Below are 20,332 nucleotides of genomic sequence, written 5' to 3'. Positions count from 1 at the left end.
GAAGATGTTTCTCCAGGTGATGGTTGCCACGCAGATGGTGGTGGTTGCCATGGTGACCGTCACGGACATCCCCGTGCTTTTCCTGGTGGTGGTTGCCATGGTGACCATCGTGGTCGCCATGGCGACCGTGGGGATGTTTCTCCTGGTGGTGGTCGCCGTGGTGACCGTGCTTCTCGTGGTGATGGTTGCCATGGAAACCGTGATGCTGGGCGTGGTCCCCGTGCTTCTCCTGGTGGTGGTTGCCATGGACACCATGGGGATGCTTCTCCACGTGGTGGTTGCCATGGAAACTGTGAAGATGCTTCTCGTGGTCGCCGTGGAGACCGTGGTGGTTGCCATGGTGACCGTGATGCTCAGCGTGGTCCCCGTGCTTTTCGTGATGGTGGTCGCCATGGTGACCATCGTGGTGGTCCCCGTACTTCTCGTGGTGATGGTTGCCATGGTGACCATGGGGATGTTTCTCATGGTGGTGGTCACCATGGTGACCATGAAGATGCTTCTCCTGGTGGTGGTCACCATGGAGACCATGGTGGTTGCCATGGAGACCATGGGGATGCTTTTCATGGTGGTTGCCGTGGAGATCGTTGTGGTTGCCATGGTGACCATGAAGATGTTTCTCTTGGTGGTGGTCACCATGGAGACCATCGTGGTTGCCATGGAGATCGTTGCGGTTGCCATGGAGACCATGAAGATGTTTCTCCAGGTGGAGGTCTCCATGGTGACCATGGGGATGTTTCTCCTGGTGATGGTTGCCATGGAGACCATCGTGGTTGCCATGGAGACCATCATGGTTGCCATGGAGACCATGAAGATGCTTCTCCAGGTGGTGGTTGCCATGGAGATCATGGGGCTGTTTCTCCTGGTGGAGGTCCCCATGGGTCTCGTGGTGGTTCCCATGGTGGCCATGAAGATGTTTCTCCTGGTGGAGGTCCCCGTGGATCTCGTGGTGGTTCCCATGGTGACCATGGGGCTGTTTCTCCTGGTGGAGGTCCCCATGGAGGTCCCCATGGATCTCGTGGTGGTTCCCATGGTGACCGTGGGGCTGTTTCTCCCGGTGGAGGTCCCCGTGGAGGTCCCCATGGATCTCGTGGTGGTTCCCATGGAGACCATGAAGATGTTTCTCCTGGTGGAGGTCCCCGTGGATCTCGTGGTGGTCCCCATGGTGACCGTGGGGCTGTTTCTCCCGGTGGAGGTCCCCGTGGATCTCGTGGTGGTCCCCATGGAGACCATGGGGCTGTTTCTCCTGGTGGTGGTCCCCGTGGAGCCCATGGTGGTCCCCATGGAGACCATGGGGCTGTTTCTCCCGGTGGAGGTCCCCGTGGATCTCGTGGTGGTTCCCATGCTGACCGTGGGGCTGTTTCTCCTGGTGGAGGTCCCCGTGGATCTCGTGGTGGTTCCCATGGTGACCATGGGGCTGTTTCTCCTGGTGGAGATCCCCATGGAGGTCCCCGTGGATCTCGTGGTGGTTCCCATGGTGACCATGGGGCTGTTTCTCCCGGTGGAGGTCCCCGTGGAGGTCCCCATGGATCTCGTGGTGGTTCCCATGGAGACCATGAAGATGTTTCTCCTGGTGGAGGTCCCCGTGGATCTCGTGGTGGTTCCCATGGTGACCATGGGGCTGTTTCTCCAGGTGGAGGTCCCCATGGAGGTCCCCGTGGATCTCGTGGTGGTTCCCATGGTGACCGTGGGGCTGTTTCTCCTGGTGGAGGTCCCCATGGAGGTCCCCGTGGATCCCGTGGTTCTCCTGCCGGGAGCCGTTCCTGCGGAGCCGCAGCTGCAGCTCCAGGGCCTCGATCTTCTCCTGCAGGGCCTCGCGCAGCCCCGAGGCCTCGCGGCTCTGCGGGCAGCGAGGGGTTAAAGAGGGCCGGGACCGCCCCCAAATCAGCCCCAAATTATCCCAAAATTATCCCCAAATTGCCCCAAAATCAGCCCGAAATTATCCCAGAAACCGCCCCCAAACGGCCCCGAAATCATCCCAAAATTATCCCGAAGTCACCCAAAAATCAGCCCAAAATTATCCCGAAATCACCCCCCAATTAGCCCGAAATTATCCCAAAATCAGCCCGAAATTTTCCTGAAATCAGCCCAAACACCACCTCAAAATCAGCCCAAAATTATCCGAAAATCACCCCAAAATTATCCCGAAATTATCCCAAAATCACCCCAAAAATGACCCCAAAATAACCCCAGAAGACCCCGCCCCTCCCCTTTAGCCCCTCCTCTTTAGCCCCTCCCCCACCTCTCTTAGCCCCTCCCCGTTCAGCCCCTCCCCCTTTGCCCCTCCTCTTTAGCCCCTCCCCCACGTCCTTTAACCCCTCCCCCACCTCCTTTAGCCCCTCCCCCTTCGGCCCCTCCCCCTTTAACTCCTCCCCCATTATACCCTCCCCCTTCGGCCCCTCCCCCACCTTCTTTAGCCCCTCCTCCCTTTTTAGCCCCTCCCCCACCCATTTAACCCCTCCCCCTTTAGCCCCTCCCCCTTTAGCCCCTCCCCCTTTTTAGCCCCTCCTTATTTAGCCCCTCCCCACCTCCTTTGGCCCCTCCCCCTTCCTTTAGCCCCTCCCCCTCCTTTAGCCCCTCCCCCTTTTTAGCCCCTCCCCATTTAGCCCCTCCCTCCTTTGGCCCCTCCCCTTTTAGCCCCTTCCCCACCTTTAGCCCCTCCCCCCTTTTTTAGCCCCTCCCTCCTTTAGCCCCTCCCCCTCCTTTAGCCCCTCCCCCTCATTTATCCCCTCCCCCTTTTGCCCCTCCCCCTTTAGCCCCTCCCCCTCCTTTAGCCCCTTCCCCTTTAGCCCCTCCCCCACCTCCTTTGGCCCCTCCCCTTTTAGCCCCTTCCCCACCTTTAGCCCCTCCCCCTTTTTTAGCCCCTCCCCACCTCATTTGGCCCCTCCCCCTCCTTTAGCCCCTCCCCCTCCAGCCCCTCCCCCTTTGGCCCCTCCCCCTCACCTGCAGCTGCCGCAGCCGCTCCCGCAGCCCCCTCAGGGCCCCCAGGGGCCCCTCCCCCCCCTCCCCCTCCCCCTCCCCCTCCCCCTGCCCCGCCCCTCCCCCCCAGGCCCCGCCCCCCGGGGGGGAGGGGGGGAGGGGCGAGCAGAGGAGGCGCAGGGGGGGTGGGGGAGGGGCGGCGGCGGCCGCGAGGGCGAGGAGGGCGAGGAGGGGGAGGGGCGGGGCCATGGCCTGACGAGGCGCTAATTAACGGGCTAATTAACGGGCCGGTTGATTGATTAATTGGCGGAGGTGAATGGGGCCCGGCGTGGGGGAGGGGCGGCGTCCGGGCGGCTGCGGAGAGAGGGGGAGGGGAGGGGGGGAGGGGTGAGGGAGCCTCCCCCACCTCTGGGACCCCTCCCCCACCCTGGGACCCCTCCCCCACCTTTGGTGCCCCTCCCCCACCCTGGGACCCCTCCCCCACCCTGGGACCCCTCCCCCACCTTTGTGTCCCCTCCCCCACCCCTGGGACCCCTCCCCCACCCTGGGACCCCTCCCCCACCCTGGGACCCCTCCCCCACCTCTGGGACCCCTCCCCCACCCTGGGACCCCTCCCCCACCTCTGGGACCCCTCCCCCACCTCTGGGACCCCTCCCCCACCCTGGGACCCCTCCCCCACTTTTGTGTCCCCTCCCCCACCCCTGGGACCCCTCCCCCACCCCCTGGGACCCCTCCCCCACCCCCTGGGACCCCTCCCCCACCTTTGTGTCCCCTCCCCCATCCCCATTTCCCCTCCCCCATCCCCCTTTCCCCTCCCCCACCCCAAATTCTCCCCCCCCGCCCCTCCCCCCCCCCCACCTGCAGCCCCTCCCCCTCCTCCGGGACCCTTTCCCCTCCCCCCTTTCCCCTCCCCCACCTCAGTTTCCCCTCCCGCATTTCCCCTTTCCCTCCCCCTCCCCCTCCCCAAATTCCCCCCTTCCCCTCCCCCACCTCGGGGACCCCTCCCCCCGCCCCTCCCCCTCACCTGCAGCCCCCTCCCCTCCTCGGCTCCGCACTGGTTTGAACTGGGACGGACTGGGACGGGCGGGGGGGGAGGGGCCGGGGGGATCAGAGCGGCTCAAGGGAGGGGGAGGGGCCGGGGGGGAGGGGCCGGCGCTGGGCGGACGAGAAACCAGGACGGACCAGTACGGACCAGTAAAAACCAGTACGGACCAGTGTGGACCAGTACGGACCAGTAAAAACCAGTATGGACCAGTAAAAACCAGTACAGACCAGTACGGAGGGGAATAAACCGGTATAAACCAGTATGGACCAGTAAAAACCAGTACGGACCAGTACGGACCAGTAAAAACCAGTACGGACCAGTAAAAACCAGTACAGACCAGTACGGAATAGAATAAACTGGTATAAACCAGTAAAAACCAGTACGGACCAGTACGGACCAGTAAAAACCAGTACGGACCAGTAAAAACCAGTATGGACCAGTACGGAATAGAATAAACCGGTATAAACCAGTACAGACCAGTAAAAACCAGTACGGACCAGTATGGACCAGTAAAAACCAGTACGGACCAGTAAAAACCAGTACAGACCAGTACGGAGGGGAATAAACCGGTATAAACCAGTACAAACCAGTATGGACCAGTACGGACCAGTAAAAACCAGTACAGACCAGTACGGAGGGGAATAAACCGGTATAAACCAGTACAAACCAGTACGGAGCAGCACGGACCAGTGCGGACCAGTAAAAACCAGTATGGAATGGAATAAACCGGTAAAAACCAGTACAAACCAGTATGGACCAGTAGAAACCAGGAAAATCCAGTCCAAACCAGTATAAACCAGTCCAGAATAGTCCCTCCCAGTACAAACCAGTCCAAACCAGTTCTCTCCCAGTATAAACCAGTATAAACCAGTTCTCTCCCAGTATAAACCAGTCTAAACCAGTCCCCCAGTCTCTCCCAGTATAAACCAGTCCAAACCAGTATAAACCAGTCCAAACCAGTCCAAACCAGTATAACCAGTATAAACCAGTTCAAACAAAGGGACCCAAGAAGCTCCGGCTGGGCTCAACTCTTTATTGGGGGAGGGGAAATTGGGGAAATTTGGGAAAATTTGGGAAAATTTTGGGATTTTTGGGGGAATTTTAGGGAAAATTTGGAGAAATTTTGGGATTTTGGGGGGGAGATTTTGGGAAAATTTGGGGTTTTGGGAAATTTTTTTGGGAAATTTTGGGATTTTTTTAGGAAGTTTTGAGGGAATTTTGGGATTTTGGTGGGGAATTTTGGGGAACGTTTGGGGGAATTTTGAGATTTTTGGGGAAATTTGGGAAAAATTTTGGATTTTGGGGAATTATGGGGAAAATTTGGAAAATCTTGGGATTTTGAAGAATTTTGGGGAAAATTTGGGAATTTTTTTAATTTTTTGAGGAATTTTGGGAAAATTTTGGGGAAATTATTGGATTTTTGGGAATTTGGGGGGAAACTTTTAGAAAATTTGGGAAAATCTGGAGGAATTTAGGGAAAATTTTGGCATTTTTGGGGAAATTTGGGAAAATTTTGGGGATTTTGGGGAATTTTGGGTCCTCCCTGCTCATCCCAGGAGGAGTCACAGCCGGGAGGGAAAAAAATCCCAAAATTTTGGGGAAAATCCCAAAAATTTGGGTGGAAAATCCCAAAATTTCCGGGGAAAGGGGCAAAAATGGGGGGAAAAATCCCAAAATTTGGGGAAAAATTTCAAATTTTCAAGAATTTTTTGTCAAATTTGGGTTGGGACCCCCCAAATTTTTTGGGAATTTTTTAGGGGACCCCAAATTTTAGAGGGAATTTTTTTAGGATGCCCAAAAATTAAGGGAAAAACCCCCAAAATTTGGGGAAAAACCCCCAAAATTGGGGGAAATTCAATATAATTTGGATTTTTTGGGATTTTTTGGGAATTTTTGGGGGAATTTTTGGGGAATTCAGGATCGGGCGATCCCAAATTTTTTTGGGGGTGGTTCCCAAATTTTAGGGAATTCCTGAACTTGGTACGGTCCAAAATAGGGGGAAAACCTCAAAATAATCGAATTTTTTGGGGAATTTTTTGGGAATTCGGGGTCAGGGGGTCCCAAATTTTTTTTGGGAATTCCTGAACTTGGTCCAGTCCAAAATAGGGGGAATCCTAAACATGGTACGGTCCAAAATAGGGGGGAAAACCTCAAAATAATCAGAAAAAAGTCAAATTTTGGGGGATTTTTTGGGAATTTTTTGGGAATTTGGGGTCAGGGGCTCCCGAATTTTTTGGGGGAATTCCTGAACTTGGTCCAGTCCAAAATAGGGGGAATCCTAAACATGGTATGGTCCAAAATAGGGGGGGAAAACCTCAAAATAAAGCAAAAAAATCGAATTTTTTGGGATTTTTTTGGGGTTTTTTTGGGAATTCGGGGTCGGGGGCTCCCGAAATTTTTTGGGGGGGTTCCCCCAAGGTCGGGGGTCAGGCGAGGGCGGCGGGGGGCGGCGGGAAGTCGGGGTTGGTGAAGCTGAAGCCCTGGAACTCGGCCTGGTCCAGCCCCGCCAGCACCAGCGCGTCCGGCGGCGTCAGCGCCGGCGGCGCCCGCGTGAAGAACTGGTCGAAATTCTCCCCGTTCCGGCCGCACTTTTTGGGAGGAAAAGAAGAGATTTTGGGGAAATTTGGGAGGGGGAAAGTGGGGGGAGGGGGGAAAGGTGGGGGAAGAGAAGGGGGAGGGGGGGAGGAAGTTTGGGGGGAATCGGGGGGAGAGGGGGGAAAAAAGGGGGAAATTTGGGGAAAAAAGGGGGAAATTTGGGGAAAAAATGGGATTTTTTGGAGGAAATAAGGGGAAAGTTTGGGGAGGAAAAATGGGAATTTTTTGGGGGGAAAAATGGGGATTTTTTGGGGGGAAAATAAGAAGTTTTGGGGTAAAAAATGGGAAAATTTGGGGAAAAAAAGGGGAAAGTTTGGGGGGAAATAAGGGGAAAGTTTGGGGGGAAATAAGGGGAAAGTTTGGGGGGAAATGGAAATGAAAAAAAGAATTTTGGGGAAATTTGGGAGGGGGAAAGTGGGGGGAGGGGGGAAAGGTGGGGGAAGAGAAGGGGGAGGGGGGAGGAAGTTTGGGGGGGATCGGGGGGAGAGGGGGGGAAATAAGGGGGAAATTTGGGGAAAAAAGGGGAAAATTTGGGGAAAAAATGGGAAAATTTGGGGAAAAAATGGGATTTTTTGGGGGGAAATAAGGGGAAAGTTTGGGGAGGAAAAATGGGAATTTTTTTGGGGGAAAAATGGGGATTTTTTAGGGAGAAAACAAGAAGTTTTGGGGAAAAAAAGGGGAAAGTTTGGGGAAAATAAGGGGAAAGTTTGGGGGGAAATGGAAATGAAAAAAAGGACTTTGGGGAAATTTGGGAGGGGGAAAGTGGGGGGAGGGGGGAAAGGTGGGGGAAGAGAAGGGGGAGGGGGGGAGGAAGTTTGGGGGGGATCGGGGCGAGAGGGGGAATTTTTGGGGGAAAAATGGGAAATTTTGAGGGGAAAATAAGGGGGATTTTTAGGGAAAAAAAGTGAATTTTTTGGGGGAAAAAAAAGGGAATTTTTTGGGAAAAAATGGGAGTATTTGGGGGAAATTTGGGGGGAAAATGGGAATTTAGGGGGGAAAATAAAGGTATTTTTGGGGGAAAATAAGGGGAAAGTTTGGGGGGAAATGGGAAAATTTGGGTGGAAAGGGAAATGAAAAAAAGAATTTTGGGGAAATGGGGGAGGGGGAAAGTGGGGGGAGGGGGGAAAAGGTGGGGGAAGAGAAGGGGGAGGGGGGGAGGAAGTTTGGGGGGGATCGGGGGGAGAGGGGAGGAAATAAGGGGGAAATTTGGGGAAAAAAGGGGGAAATTTGGGGAAAAAGTGGGATTTTTTGGGGGGAAATAAGGGGAAAGTTTGGGGAGGAAAAATGGGAATTTTTGGGGGAAAAAAATGAATTTTTGGGGCTATTTTGGTGCTGATTTTGGGAATGTTTTGGGTTATTTTTGGGGCTATTCCGGGCATATTTTTGGGCTGATTTTGGGGATATTTCGGGTTCTTTCTGGGGATATTTTGGGAATATTTTGGGTTATTTTTGGGAATATCTTGGGTTATTTTTGGGGATATTTCGGGTTCTTTCTGGGAATATTTTGGGTTATTTTTGGGGCTATCCTGGGAATATTTTGGGTTATTTTTGGGGCTATTTTGGGTTATTTTTGGGAATATTTTGGGTTGTTTTTAGTAATATTTTGGGTTGTTTTTGGGGCTATCCTGGGGATATTTTGGGTTATTTTTGGGGCTATTTTGGGTTGTTTTTGGGAATATTTTGGGTTGTTTTTGGGGCTATCCTGGGGATATTTTGGGGTGATTTCGGGAATATTTTGGGTTATTTTTGGGAATATTTTGGGTTATTTTTGGGGCTATCCTGGGGATGTTTTGGGGTGATTTTAGGAATATTTTGGGTTATTTTTGGGTTATTTTTGGAGCTATCCTGGGGCTATTTTGGGTTATTTTTGGGGCTATTTTGGGTTGTTTTTGGGAATATTTTGGGTTATTTTTGGGAATATTTTGGGTTATTTTTGGGGCTATCCTGGGGCTATTTTGGGTTATTTTTGGGGCCATCCTGGGGCTATTTTGGGTTATTTTTGGGGCCATCCTGTGGATATTCTGGGGCTATTCCGGGCGTATTTTGGGGCCGATTTTGGGGATATTTCGGGTTCTTTCTGGGGATTTTTTGGGGCTATTTTGGGTTATTTTTGGGGCCATCCTGGGGATATTCTGGGGCTATTCCGGGCGTATTTTGGGGCCGATTTTGGGGATATTTCGGGTTCTTTCTGGGGATTTTTTGGGGCTATTTTGGGTTATTTTTGGGGCCATCCTGGGGCTATTCTGGGGCTATTCCGGGCGTATTTTGGGGCCGATTTTGGGTGGATTTGGGGGTTTTTGGGTCACTCACCGGGCGGGGGGTGAAGGGCGGCGGCACCTCCAGGCGCTCCAGGCGCTCCCAGTCCGTTCGGCGGAAGAAGGGGTGACCCCGAACCTCCTGCTCCCCCCCCGGGCCGGCCCCCAGCCGCTTCCCGGGGTGCTTGGTCAGGAACTGCCGAGGGAAAAATCCCCAAAATTCCCGGAATTCCCGGGAGAACAAAAAAAACCGCGCGGAAATCCGAGGGAAAACGGGGAAACGGCGGGGAAAAGAAGGGGTTAAAAAAGGGGCGAAATTAAGGCTAAAAGAAATGGGTCTGGGGGATGGAAAATCCAGGAAATCGTCAAGAAATATTCCTGAAAAATTCCCAAATTTCCTCAAATTCTCGGAAGAACCAAAAAAAACCCCCAAGGGAAACGGAGGAAATTTGGGAAAACGGCGAGAAAAAAAAAGGATTAAAAAAAAGGGTGAAATTAAGGCTAAAAATGGGTCTGGGGGATGGAAATTCCCAAATTTTGGAAAATTACCAAAATTCCCGGAAAAACAAAAAAAAACCCCAAGGGAAACGGAGGAAATTTGGGAAAACGGCGAAAAAAAAGGGATTTAAAAAAAGGTGAAATTAAGGCTAAAAATGGGTCTGGGGGATGGAAATTCCAAAAAAATCAACACAAAAAATTCCCAAAAAATTCCCAAATTTCCTCAAATTCCCGAAATTCCTGGAAAAACAAAAAAAAACCCCGAGAAAATTGGAGGAAATTTGGGAAAACGGCGGAAAAAAAGGGATTAAAAGAAAGGGTGAAATTAAGGATAAAAATGGGTCTGGGGGATGGAAATTCCTAAAAATCATCTGAAAAAATTCTGGAAAAATTCCCAAATTTCTGAAAATTCCCGAAATTCCCAAAAAATCAAAAAAAACCCTGAGGAAATCAAAGAAAATTTGGGAAAATGGTGAAAAAAAAGGGTTTAAAAAAGGCAAAAATTAAGGCTAAAAATTGAAATTTTGGGGGTTTTTTTTTGGGGGGGGATTTTTTGGAATTTTTGGGAATTTTTTGGGTTTTATTAGGAATTTTTTTTTTTTCCAATAATTTTGGGAATTTGGTTTTGAATTTTTCCAGAATTTTTTGTGACATTTTTTGGAATATTTTTTCGAATTTTTCCGGAGTTTTTGGGTCGTTTTTGGTCGTTTTTTGGGCCATTTTTGTCGGTTTTTTTGCGGATTTTTCCGGGGTTTTTTGCGGAATTTTGCGGATTTGGGGAATTTTTGGGAATTTTTTGGAATTTTTTTGGGTTTTTTTTAGGATTTTGTTCCAATAATTTTGGGAATTTTATTTTAAATTTTTCTGGAACGTTTCGCGACATTTTTTTGGAATTTTTTTTCGAATTTTCCCGGAATTTTTGGGCGTTTTTGGGGCCATTTTTGTCGGTTTTTTTTGGTTTTTTGCGGATTTTTTCGGGGTTTTTTGCGGAATTCTGTGGATTTTGGGAATTTTGGGGGAATTTTGGGAATTTTGGGCTCTCACCCCCTTGCAGATGGCCACGGCCTCCCGGGACAGGGATTTTGGGTAGGTCACCGTCTGCTCCAGGATGGATTGGAAGAGCTCGTCCTCGTCCTCGCCGTCAAACGGGGGCTGAGGGCCCAAAAACAGCCAAAATCACCCCAAAATATCCCTGAAATAGCCCCAAAATATCCTCAAAATATCCCTGAAATATCCCCAAAATATTCCTGAAATATCCCCGAAATATCCTCAAAATATCCCCAAAATATTCCTGAAATATCCCCAAAATATCCCAGAAATATCCTCAAAATATCCCTAAAATATCCCCGAAATATCCCCAAAATATTCCTGAATTTTTTTCCCGAAATATCCCCAAAATATCCTCAAAATATTCCTGAATTTTTTCCCAAAATATCCCCGAAATGTTCCCAAAATATCCCTAAAATATCCCCAAAATATTCCTGAATTATTCCTAAAATATCCCCAAATTATCCCCTAAATGTCTCCAAAATATTCCTAAAATATCCCCAAAATATCCCCAAAATATCCCCAAAAAATCCCCTAAATGTTCCCAAAATATCCCCAAAATATCACCCAAAATATCCCCAAAATCTTCCCAAAAAATCCCCTAAATGTTCCCAAAATATTCCTAAAATAGCACCAAAATATTCCTGAATTATCCCCGAAAATATCCCAGAAATATCCTCAAAATATCCCTAAAATATTGCCAAAATATTCCTGAATTAGCCCCAAAATATTCCCAAAATATTCCTGAATTATCCCCAAAATATCCCTAAAATATTCCTAAATTATTCCGAAAATATCCCCAAAATATCCCCAAAATATTCCCAAATTTTCCCCAAATTATCCCCAAAATATCCCCCCAAAATTTAAAATAAAAATTCCCCAATCTCCCCCCAAAATTCTCCAAAAAACCCCCAAAATCCCCATTTTCCCCCCAAAAATTCCCCAAATTCCCAAAATCCCCAAAATTCCCAAAAAAAAATTCCCAAAAAATTCCCAAACCCCCCCAAAATTCCAAAGAAATTAATAAAAAATCCCATTTTTTCCCCAAAATTCCCCATTTCCCCCCAGATTTCCCCCAAGTTCCCACCTAAATCCCCAAAAATTCCCTGAAAATTCCCCAAAATTCCAAAATTTCCCCAAAATTTCCCCAAATCCCCCAAAATTCCCAAAAAATCCCCCCAAAAAATCCCAAAATTTCTCCAAAACCCCCTAAAAATCCCCTTTTCTTCCCAAAATTCCCAATTTTTCTCCGCAAATCCCCCAAATTCCCAAAAAATTCCCAAATTTCCCCAAAATTCCCCAAAAATCCCCAAATCTCCCCCAAAATTCTGAAAAAATATCTAAAAAAACCCAATTTTTTCCCCAAAAAATCCCATTTTTTCCCCCAAAATCCCCATTTTTCCCCCCAAATTTCCCCCAAATTCCTGCCTAAATCCCCCCAAATTCCCAGAAAATTCCCGAAAATTCCCGAAAATTCCCAAAATTCCCGAAAATTCCCGAAATTCCGACCTGTCCTGCGAGCATCTCGTAGAGCAGGACGCCGTAGGACCACCAATCCACCGACTTCCCATAGGGCTGGTAGGCGATGATCTGCCAAAATCCGCGCCCCAAATTCCCAAAAATTCCCAAAATTCCCAAATTCCCAAAATTCCCCCGAAATTCCCAAAAAAAACCCCGCGAAAATCGCCCGAAAATCGCCCGAAAAAGCCTCAAAAAACACCAAAAATTCGAATTTTTTTCTCGTTTTTTGGCTTTTTTTTCCCGGATTTTTTTCCGGGATTTTTGGGAATTGTGGGGATTTTCGGGATTTCCCAAAAACCCCAAAAAATCCAAAAAAATTCCCCCCAAAAATCCCCCCAAAAATCACAGAAAATCCCAAAATTTCCTGATTTTTCCCCAATTTTTGGCAATTTTTTTTCTGTGATTTTTTGGAATTTTGGGAATTCCCAAAAAACTCCCAAAAATTTGGAAAAATCCCTAAAAAAAAATTCCCCCCCCCCCCCAAAAAAAATTCCCAAAAAATCTCCAAAAAGTCGCCAAAAATCCCTAAATAATTCCAAAAATTTCCTTTTTTTTCCCCAAATTTTGGCAGTTTTTTTCTGGGATTTCCCCCAGACTTTCAGGAATTTTGGGAATTCCCGAAAAACAAAAAAAAAATCCCAAAAAAATCCCAAAAAATCCCCAAAACTCCCCAAAAATCCCAAAAAAATCCCCAAAACTCCCAAAAAAATCCCCAAAACTCCCCAAAAATCCCAAAAAATCCCCAAAACTCCCCAAAAAATCCCCAAAAATCCAATTTTTTCCCTGTTCTTTCACCATTTCCCCCCTTTTTTTTCCCAAAATTCCGAGAATTCCAAAATTTTTCAGAATTCCTAAAAATCCCCCAAAAAACCCCAAAAAACCCCCAAAAAACCCCCGAAAAATCAGATTTTTTGCCGTTTTTTCGCCGTTTTTCGCCCGATTTTCACCCGGTTTTTTTCGGGTTTTTTCCCAAAATTTGGGGAATTTGGGAATTTTGGGAATTTTGGGAATTCCGACCTCGGGGGCGATGTAGTCGGGGGTCCCGCAGAAGGTTCTGGTGCTGCAGCCGGGGCCGATGTTCTCCTTGCACATCCCAAAATCCGTGATCTTCACGTGGCCCTGCGCGTCCAGCATCACGTTGTCCAGCTTCAGATCCCTGAAATCCCAAAATTTGGGAAATTTGGGAATTTGGGGAATTTTGGGAATTTTTGGGGGGAATTTTGGGGATTTTTTCCGATTTTTTCGGTGATTTTTGGGCATTTTTTGGCGATTTTTTGCATTTTAATTTGATTTTTTTGCTGATTTTTTATTCTTTTTTTGATGTTAAAAGAATTTTTGAAATTTTTGGGAATTTTTGGGATTTTTTTTTATTTTTTTGGAATTTTGGGAATTTTTTTGGGAATTTTTTCTGAATTTTTGGGGATTTTTGGAATTATTTTTGGATTTTTGTTGATTTTGGGTGGGATTTTTTTGGCCATCAGGTTGTCCAGCTTCAGATCCCTGAAATCCCAAAATTTGGGAATTTGGGAAAATTTGGGAATTTTTGGGGGGAATTTTGGGAATTTTTTCCGATTTTTTCGGGGATTTTTGGGCATTTTTTGGCGATTTTTTGCATTTTAATTTGATTTTTTTGCTGATTTTTTATTCTTTTTTTGATGTTAAAAGAATTTTTTAAATTTTTGGGAATTTTTTGGGATTTCTTGGGAATTTTTGAGGCTTTTTTGGGGATTTTTTCTGAATTTTTGGGGATTTTTGGAATTATTTTTGGATTTTTGCTGATTTTGGGTGGGATTTTTTGGCCATCACGTTGTCCAGCTTCAGATCCCTGAAAATCCCAAAATTTGGGAAATTTGGGGAAAATTTGGGAATTTTTTCTGAATTTTTTGGGGATTTTTGGGCATTTTTTGACGATTTTTTGCCTTTTAATTTGATTTTTTTGGGGATTTTTTTACTCTTTTGTTTGATGTCAGGAGAGAATTTTGGGAATTTTGGGGATTTGGGGAATTTTGGGAATTTTTTGGAATTTTTTTTTTATTTTTGGGGAATTTTTGCAATTTTTTTGGTAATGTTTTTGGAGTTTTTTTAAAGGGAATTTTCTGGGGTTTTTTGGAGGGTTTTTTGGGATTTTTTTGGGATTTTTGGGATTTTGGGGATTTTTTGGGATTTTTTTTGGCAATTTTTGGAGAATTTTCTGGGGTTTTTTTTTATTTTTGGGAATTTTCTGGGGGGTTTGGGGGTTATTTGGGGATTTTTGAGGTTTTTTTAGAAATTTTGGGGATTTTTGGGAATTTTTTGGGAATTTTTTGGGAATTTTGGGAAATTTTGGGGAATTTTGGGAACCTCACCTGTAGATGATCCCTTGGTTGTGCAGGAAGAAGAGGCCGATGGCGATTTCGGCTGCGTAAAACCTGGAAAATTTGGGAAAATTCGGGAAATTTTGGGAAAATTAGAAAAAATATTAAGAAAAAAAACAAATGGGGAAATTTGGGGAAAAAATTGGGAAAATTTGGGGGAGAAATTGAAGAAATTTCAAAAAAAAAGGAAAATTTTAGGAAAAATTTTAGGAAAATTTGGGAAAAATCAGGAAAATTTGGGGGAAAATTGAGAAAATTTGAAAAAAACGGGGATATTAAAAAAAACTGAAAAATTGGGAAAATTTGGTGAAAATCTGGGAAAAATTGGGGAAATTGGGAAAATAAAATAAAATAAAAAAAGAAATGGGGAAAATTGGGAAAGAATTGGTGAAAATTTGGGAAAAACTGGGGAAAATTCACCGGAAATTTGGGAAAATGTTGATGGAAATTTGGGGAAAATGATGAAAAATTGGGAAAATTTTGTATAAATCAGGAAAAATCAAGGGAAAATTGGGAAAATTTGGGGGAATTGGAAAAAATTTGGGAAAATTGAGGAAAAATCTGGAAAAATTGGAAAATTTGGGAATAATTTGGGGAAAATATTGGGAAAATTCCCAGAATTTTGGGGAATATTTTGGGGGGAATTTTGAGGCTGTTTCCTGGATTTTAATTGGATTTTCTTGGATTTTTTTCCTGTTTTTCTGGGAATTTTTCGGGGAATTTCCCATTCCCGCCTCCTCCCTAGAATTCCCCAGAATTTCTGGGAATATTTTGGGCGGAATTCCGGGAATTTTGGGGTCTTTAAGTGAATTTCGGGCTGAACTTTGAGGCTTTTTAATGGATTTTTGTGGGAATTTTTCCACATTTCCCCCGATTTTCCCAGGATTTTTTTGGGAATTTCCCCCTCCCGCCTCCTCCCAAGGAATTCCCGGAATCTTTTGGGTGGAATTCTGGGAATTTTGGGTTCTTTACATGAATTTTGGGCAGAATTTTCATGAATTTTGAGTAATTTTGAGGAATTTTCTTAAATTTTCCCGGGATTTTTTCCGGGAATTTCCCATTCCCGCCTCCTCCTGCGGAATTCCCGGAATTCCCGGAATATTTTGGGGAGAATTCCGGGAATTTTGACCTGAACTTTAGGGAATTTCGAGGCTCTTAAATGGATTTTTGTGGGAATTTTTCCATATTTCCCCTGATTTTCCCAGGATTTTTTGGGGATTTCCCATTCCCGCCTCCTCCCATGGAATTCCCAGAATCTTTTGGGTGGAATTTCGGGAATTTTGGAGGATTTGGGGCTGAGTTTTAATGGATTTTAATGGATTTTAATGGGTTTTTCTTGGATTTTCTTGGATTTTCCCGGGATTTTTTTGGGAATTTCCCCCTCCCGCCTCCTCCCAAGGAATTCCCGGAATTCCCGGGGATCTTGTGGCCGGAATTCCGGGAATTTTGGCCGACTCACGCCGCGTGGGGCTCCTTGAACTTGCCGACCTGCTGGATGTGGTACATGAGGTCGCCGCCGGTGACGTACTCCATGACGAAGTAGAGCCGGTCCTGCCGCCCAGTTTGGACCAGTTTGAACCGGTTTGGACCAGTTTGGACCGGTTTGGACCAGTTCGAACCAGTTCGGACCAGTTCCGACCACTTTGGACCAGTCTGGACCGGTTTGCTCCCAGTATAACGCAAATCTCCTCTTCCATTGGCTCCCATTGGCTCCCAGTTCATCCCAGTCCCTCCCAGTAACTCCCAGGTTATTCCCAGTTAATCCCAGTAAATCCCAGTCCCTCCCAGTCCATCCCAGTTTATTCCCAGTTAATTCCAGTCCATCCCAGTCCCTCCCAGTTTATTCCCAGTCCATCCCAGTTGCTCCCAGTCCATCCCAGTTACTCCCAGTTTATTCCCAGTCCATCCCAGTCCCTCCCAGTTGCTCCCAGTCCATCCCAGTCCCCTCGAATCCTCTCCCAGTTTATTCCCAGTCCCTCCCAGTTACTCCCAGTCCATCCCAGTCCCCTCAAATACTCTCCCAGTTGCTCCCAGTCCCTCCCAGTTACTCCCAGTCCATCCCAGTCCCCTTGAATCCTCTCCCAGTCCCTCCCAGTTGCTCCCAGTCCATCCCAGTCCACTCAAATCTCCCCTTCCATTGGCTCCAATTGGCCGCCATTGGTTCCCATTGATTTCCATTGACTCCCAGTCCCTCCCAGTTGCTCCCAGTTTATTCCCAGTCCCTCCCAGTTACTCCCAGTCCATCCCAGTCCCCTTGAATCCTCTCCCAGTTGCTCCCAGTCCCTCCCAGTTACTCCCAGTCCATCCCAGTCCCCTTGAATCCTCTCCCAGTTGCTCCCAGTCCCTCCCAGTTGCTCCCAGTCCATCCCAGTCCACTCAAATCTCCCCTTCCATTGGCTCCAATTGGCCGCCATTGGCTCCCATTGGTTCCCATTGACTCCCAGTTGCTCCCAGTCCCTCCCAGTTGCTCCCAGTCCATCCCAGTCCACCCCAAATCTCCCCTCCCATTGGCCGCCATTGGTTCCCATTGGCCGCCATTGGTTCCCATTGGTTCCCATTGACTCCCAGTCGCTCCCAGTCCCTCCCAGTTTATTCCCAGTCCCTCCCAGTTGCTCCCAGTTTATTCCCAGTCCATCCAAGTCCATCCCAGTCCCCTCGAATCCTCTCCCAGTCCCTCCCAGTTGTTCTCATTCTACCCCAAATCTCCCCTTCCATTGGTTCCCATTGGTTCCCATTGACTCCCAGTCGCTCCCAGTTTATTCCCAGTTGCTCCCAGTAATTCCCAGTTGCTCCCAGTATCTCACGGGGGTCTGGAAGGTGGAGTGCAGGTGCGTGAGGAAGTGGGGCCGGGGTCCCAGGGCCAGCACCCTCCTCTCCACCAGTGCTCCCAGTCCATCCCAGTAACCCCCAGTCCCTCCCAGTTGCTCCCAGTTAATTCCCAGTCCCTCCCAGTCCCTCCCAGTTGCTCCCAGTCCACTCAAATCTCCCCTTCCATTGGCTCCCATTGGCCGCCATTGGTTCCCATTGGTTCCCATTGACTCCCAGTCGCTCCCAGTTTATTCCCAGTAATTCCCAGTTGCTCCCAGTATCTCACGGGGGTCTGGAAGGTGGAGTGCAGGTGCGTGAGGAAGTGGGGCCGGGGTCCCAGGGCCAGCACCCTCCTCTCCACCAGTGCTCCCAGTCCATCCCAGTAACCCCCGGTCCCCAATCCCAGTGCCCCAAATCTCCCCTTCCATTGGCTCCCATTGGCCGCCATTGGTTCCCATTGACTCCCAGTCCCTCCCAGTTGCTCCCAGTCCATCCCAGTCCACTCAAATCTCCCCTTCCATTGGCTCCCATTGGCCGCCATTGGTTCCCATTGATTTCCATTGACTCCCAGTCCCTCCCAGTTACTCCCAGTCCATCCCAGTCCCCTTGAATCCTCTCCCAGTCCATCCCAGTTGCTCCCAGTCCATCCCAGTCCCCTCAAATCCTCTCCCAGTCCCTCCCAGTTGTTCTCACTTTACCCCAAATCTCCCCTCCCATTGGCCGCCATTGGTTCCCATTGGTTCCCATTGGTTCCCATTGACTCCCAGTCGCTCCCAGTTTGTTCCCAGTTGCTCCCAGTAATTCCCAGTTGCTCCCAGTATCTCACGGGGGTCTGGAAGGTGGAGTGCAGGTGCGTGAGGAAGTGGGGCCGGGGTCCCAGGGCCAGCACCCTCCTCTCCACCAGTGCTCCCAGTCCATCCCAGTAACCCCCAGTCCCTCCCAGTTGCTCCCAGTTAACTCCCAGTCCCTCCCAGTTACTCCCAGTCCATCCCAGTCCCCTCGAATCCTGTCCCAGTCCATCCCAGTTGCTCCCAGTCCCTCCCAGTCCATCCCAGTCCACCCCAAATCTCCCCTTCCATTGGCTCCCATTGGCCGCCATTGGTTCCCATTGGTTCCCATTGACTCCCAGTCGCTCCCAGTTTGTTCCCAGTTTATTCCCAGTTGCTCCCAGTAATTCCCAGTTTATTCCCAGTTGCTCCCAGTAATTCCCAGTTGCTCCCAGTATCTCACGGGGGTCTGGAAGGTGGAGTGCAGGTGCGTGAGGAAGTGGGGCCGGGGTCCCAGGGCCAGCACCCTCCTCTCCACCAGTGCTCCCAGTCCATCCCAGTAACCCCCGGTCCCCAATCCCAGTGCCCCAAATCTCCCCTTCCATTGGCTCCCATTGGCCGCCATTGGTTCCCATTGACTCCCAGTCCATCCCAGTTGCTCCCAGTCCATCCCAATCCCCTCAAATACTCTCCCAGTTGCTCCCAGTCCCTCCCAGTTGCTCCCAGTCCATCCCAGTCCACTCAAATCTCCCCTTCCATTGGCTCCAATTGGCCGCCATTGGCTCCCATTGGTTCCCATTGACTCCCAGTCGCTCCCAGTTTATTCCCAGTTGCTCCCAGTCCATCCCAGTTGCTCCCAGTCCATCCCAGTCCACCCCAAATCTCCCCTCCCATTGGCCGCCATTGGTTCCCATTGGCCGCCATTGGTTCCCACTGGCTCCCATTGGTTCCCATTGACTCCCAGTTGCTCCCAGTCGCTCCCAGTTTATTCCCAGTTGCTCCCAGTAATTCCCAGTTGCTCCCAGTATCTCACGGGGGTCTGGAAGGTGGAGTGCAGGTGCGTGAGGAAGTGGGGCCGGGGTCCCAGGGCCAGCACCCTCCTCTCCACCAGTGCTCCCAGTCCATCCCAGTAACCCCCGGTCCCCAATCCCAGTGCCCCAAATCTCCCCTTCCATTGGCTCCCATTGGCTCCCATTGGTTCCCATTGACTCCCAGTCCCTCCCAGTTACTCCCAGTCCATCCCAGTCCCCTCAAATACTCTCCCAGTTGCTCCCAGTCCCTTTCAGTTGCTCCCAGTCCATCCCAGTCCCCTTGAATCCTCTCCCAGTCCATCCCAGTCCATCCCAGTCCCCTTGAATCCTCTCCCAGTTCCTCCCAGTTGTTCTCACTCTACCCCAAATCTCCCCTTCCATTGGTTCCCATTGATTTCCATTGACTCCCAGTCCCTCCCAGTTACTCCCAGTTTATTCCCAGTCCCTCCCAGTTACTCCCAGTCCATCCCAGTCCCCTCGAATCCTGTCCCAGTCCCTCCCAGTCCATCCCAGTTGCTCCCAGTCCATCCCAGTCCACTCAAATCTCCCCTTCCATTGGCTCCAATTGGCCGCCATTGGTTCCCATTGGTTCCCATTGACTCCCAGTCGCTCCCAGTTTATTCCCAGTCCATCCCAGTTGCTCCCAGTATCTCACGGGGGTCTGGAAGGTGGAGTGCAGGTGCGTGAGGAAGTGGGGCCGGGGTCCCAGGGCCAGCACCCTCCTCTCCACCAGTGCTCCCAGTCCATCCCAGTAACCCCCAGTCCCTCCCAGTTGCTCCCAGTTAACTCCCAGTCCCTCCCAGTTACTCCCAGTCCATCCCAGTCCCCTCGAATCCTGTCCCAGTCCCTCCCAGTCCATCCCAGTTGCTCCCAGTCCCTCCCAGTCCACTCAAATCTCCCCTTCCATTGGCTCCCATTGGCCACCATTGGCTCCCATTGATTCCCATTGACTCCCAGTCCCTCCCAGTTGCTCCCAGTCCATCCCAGTCCCCTCGAATCCTCTCCCAGTTGCTCCCAGTCCATCCCAGTCCACTCAAATCTCCCCTTCCATTGGCTCCCATTGGCCGCCATTGGCTCCCATTGGTTCCCATTGACTCCCAGTCGCTCCCAGTTTATTCCCAGTTGCTCCCAGTCCATCCCAGTCCACTCAAATCTCCCCTTCCATTGGCTCCCATTGGCCGCCATTGGCTCCCATTGGTTCCCATTGACTCCCAGTCGCTCCCAGTTTATTCCCAGTTGCTCCCAGTAATTCCCAGTTGCTCCCAGTATCTCACGGGGGTCTGGAAGGTGGAGTGCAGGTGCGTGAGGAAGTGGGGCCGGGGTCCCAGGGCCAGCACCCTCCTCTCCACCAGTGCTCCCAGTCCATCCCAGTAACCCCCGGTCCCCAATCCCAGTGCCCCAAATCTCCCCTTCCATTGGCTCCCATTGGCCGCCATTGGTTCCCATTGACTCCCAGTCCCTCCCAGTTGCTCCCAGTCCCTCCCAGTTGCTCCCA

General features: G+C 49.4%; 1 protein-coding gene across 11 annotated transcripts in view; it reads right to left on the bottom strand.

Moving 5' to 3' along the window:
* Positions 1-4,980: 4,980 nt before the first annotated feature.
* Positions 4,981-20,332, bottom strand: part of PRKCG (protein kinase C gamma) — a 41,941-nt gene continuing 26,589 nt past the window's right edge. For 4 of the 11 annotated variants that reach the window (XR_014951000.1, XM_085565788.1, XM_085565779.1 and 1 more), the window contains 7 exons: positions 15,691-15,782; positions 14,223-14,285; positions 12,895-13,033; positions 11,866-11,946; positions 10,354-10,461; positions 8,867-9,007; positions 4,981-6,549 (listed from right to left, as the gene is read on the bottom strand). Coding sequence is in view for 8 of the 11 variants with exons in the window: in XM_085565788.1 (XP_085421914.1) it covers positions 6,388-6,549; positions 8,867-9,007; positions 10,354-10,461; positions 11,866-11,946; positions 12,895-13,033; positions 14,223-14,285; positions 15,691-15,782 (786 nt within the window). In the remaining 3 variants the exon portion in view is untranslated. Of the gene's footprint in view, positions 6,550-8,866; positions 9,008-10,353; positions 10,462-11,865; positions 11,947-12,894; positions 13,034-13,066; positions 13,703-14,222; positions 14,286-15,690; positions 15,783-20,332 lie in introns of those variants that run through there. The other 7 variants (XR_014950999.1, XR_014951001.1, XM_085565785.1 and 4 more) reach the window with 7 other exon arrangements.

Source organism: Lonchura striata, chromosome 37, assembly GCF_050655825.1.
Source record: "Lonchura striata isolate lonStrDom1 chromosome 37, ASM5065582v1, whole genome shotgun sequence".
NCBI classification, from domain to species: Eukaryota; Metazoa; Chordata; class Aves; order Passeriformes; family Estrildidae; genus Lonchura; species Lonchura striata.
Note: the sequence above shows the minus strand (reverse complement) of the source record. Positions and strands in the feature narration are given on the sequence as shown.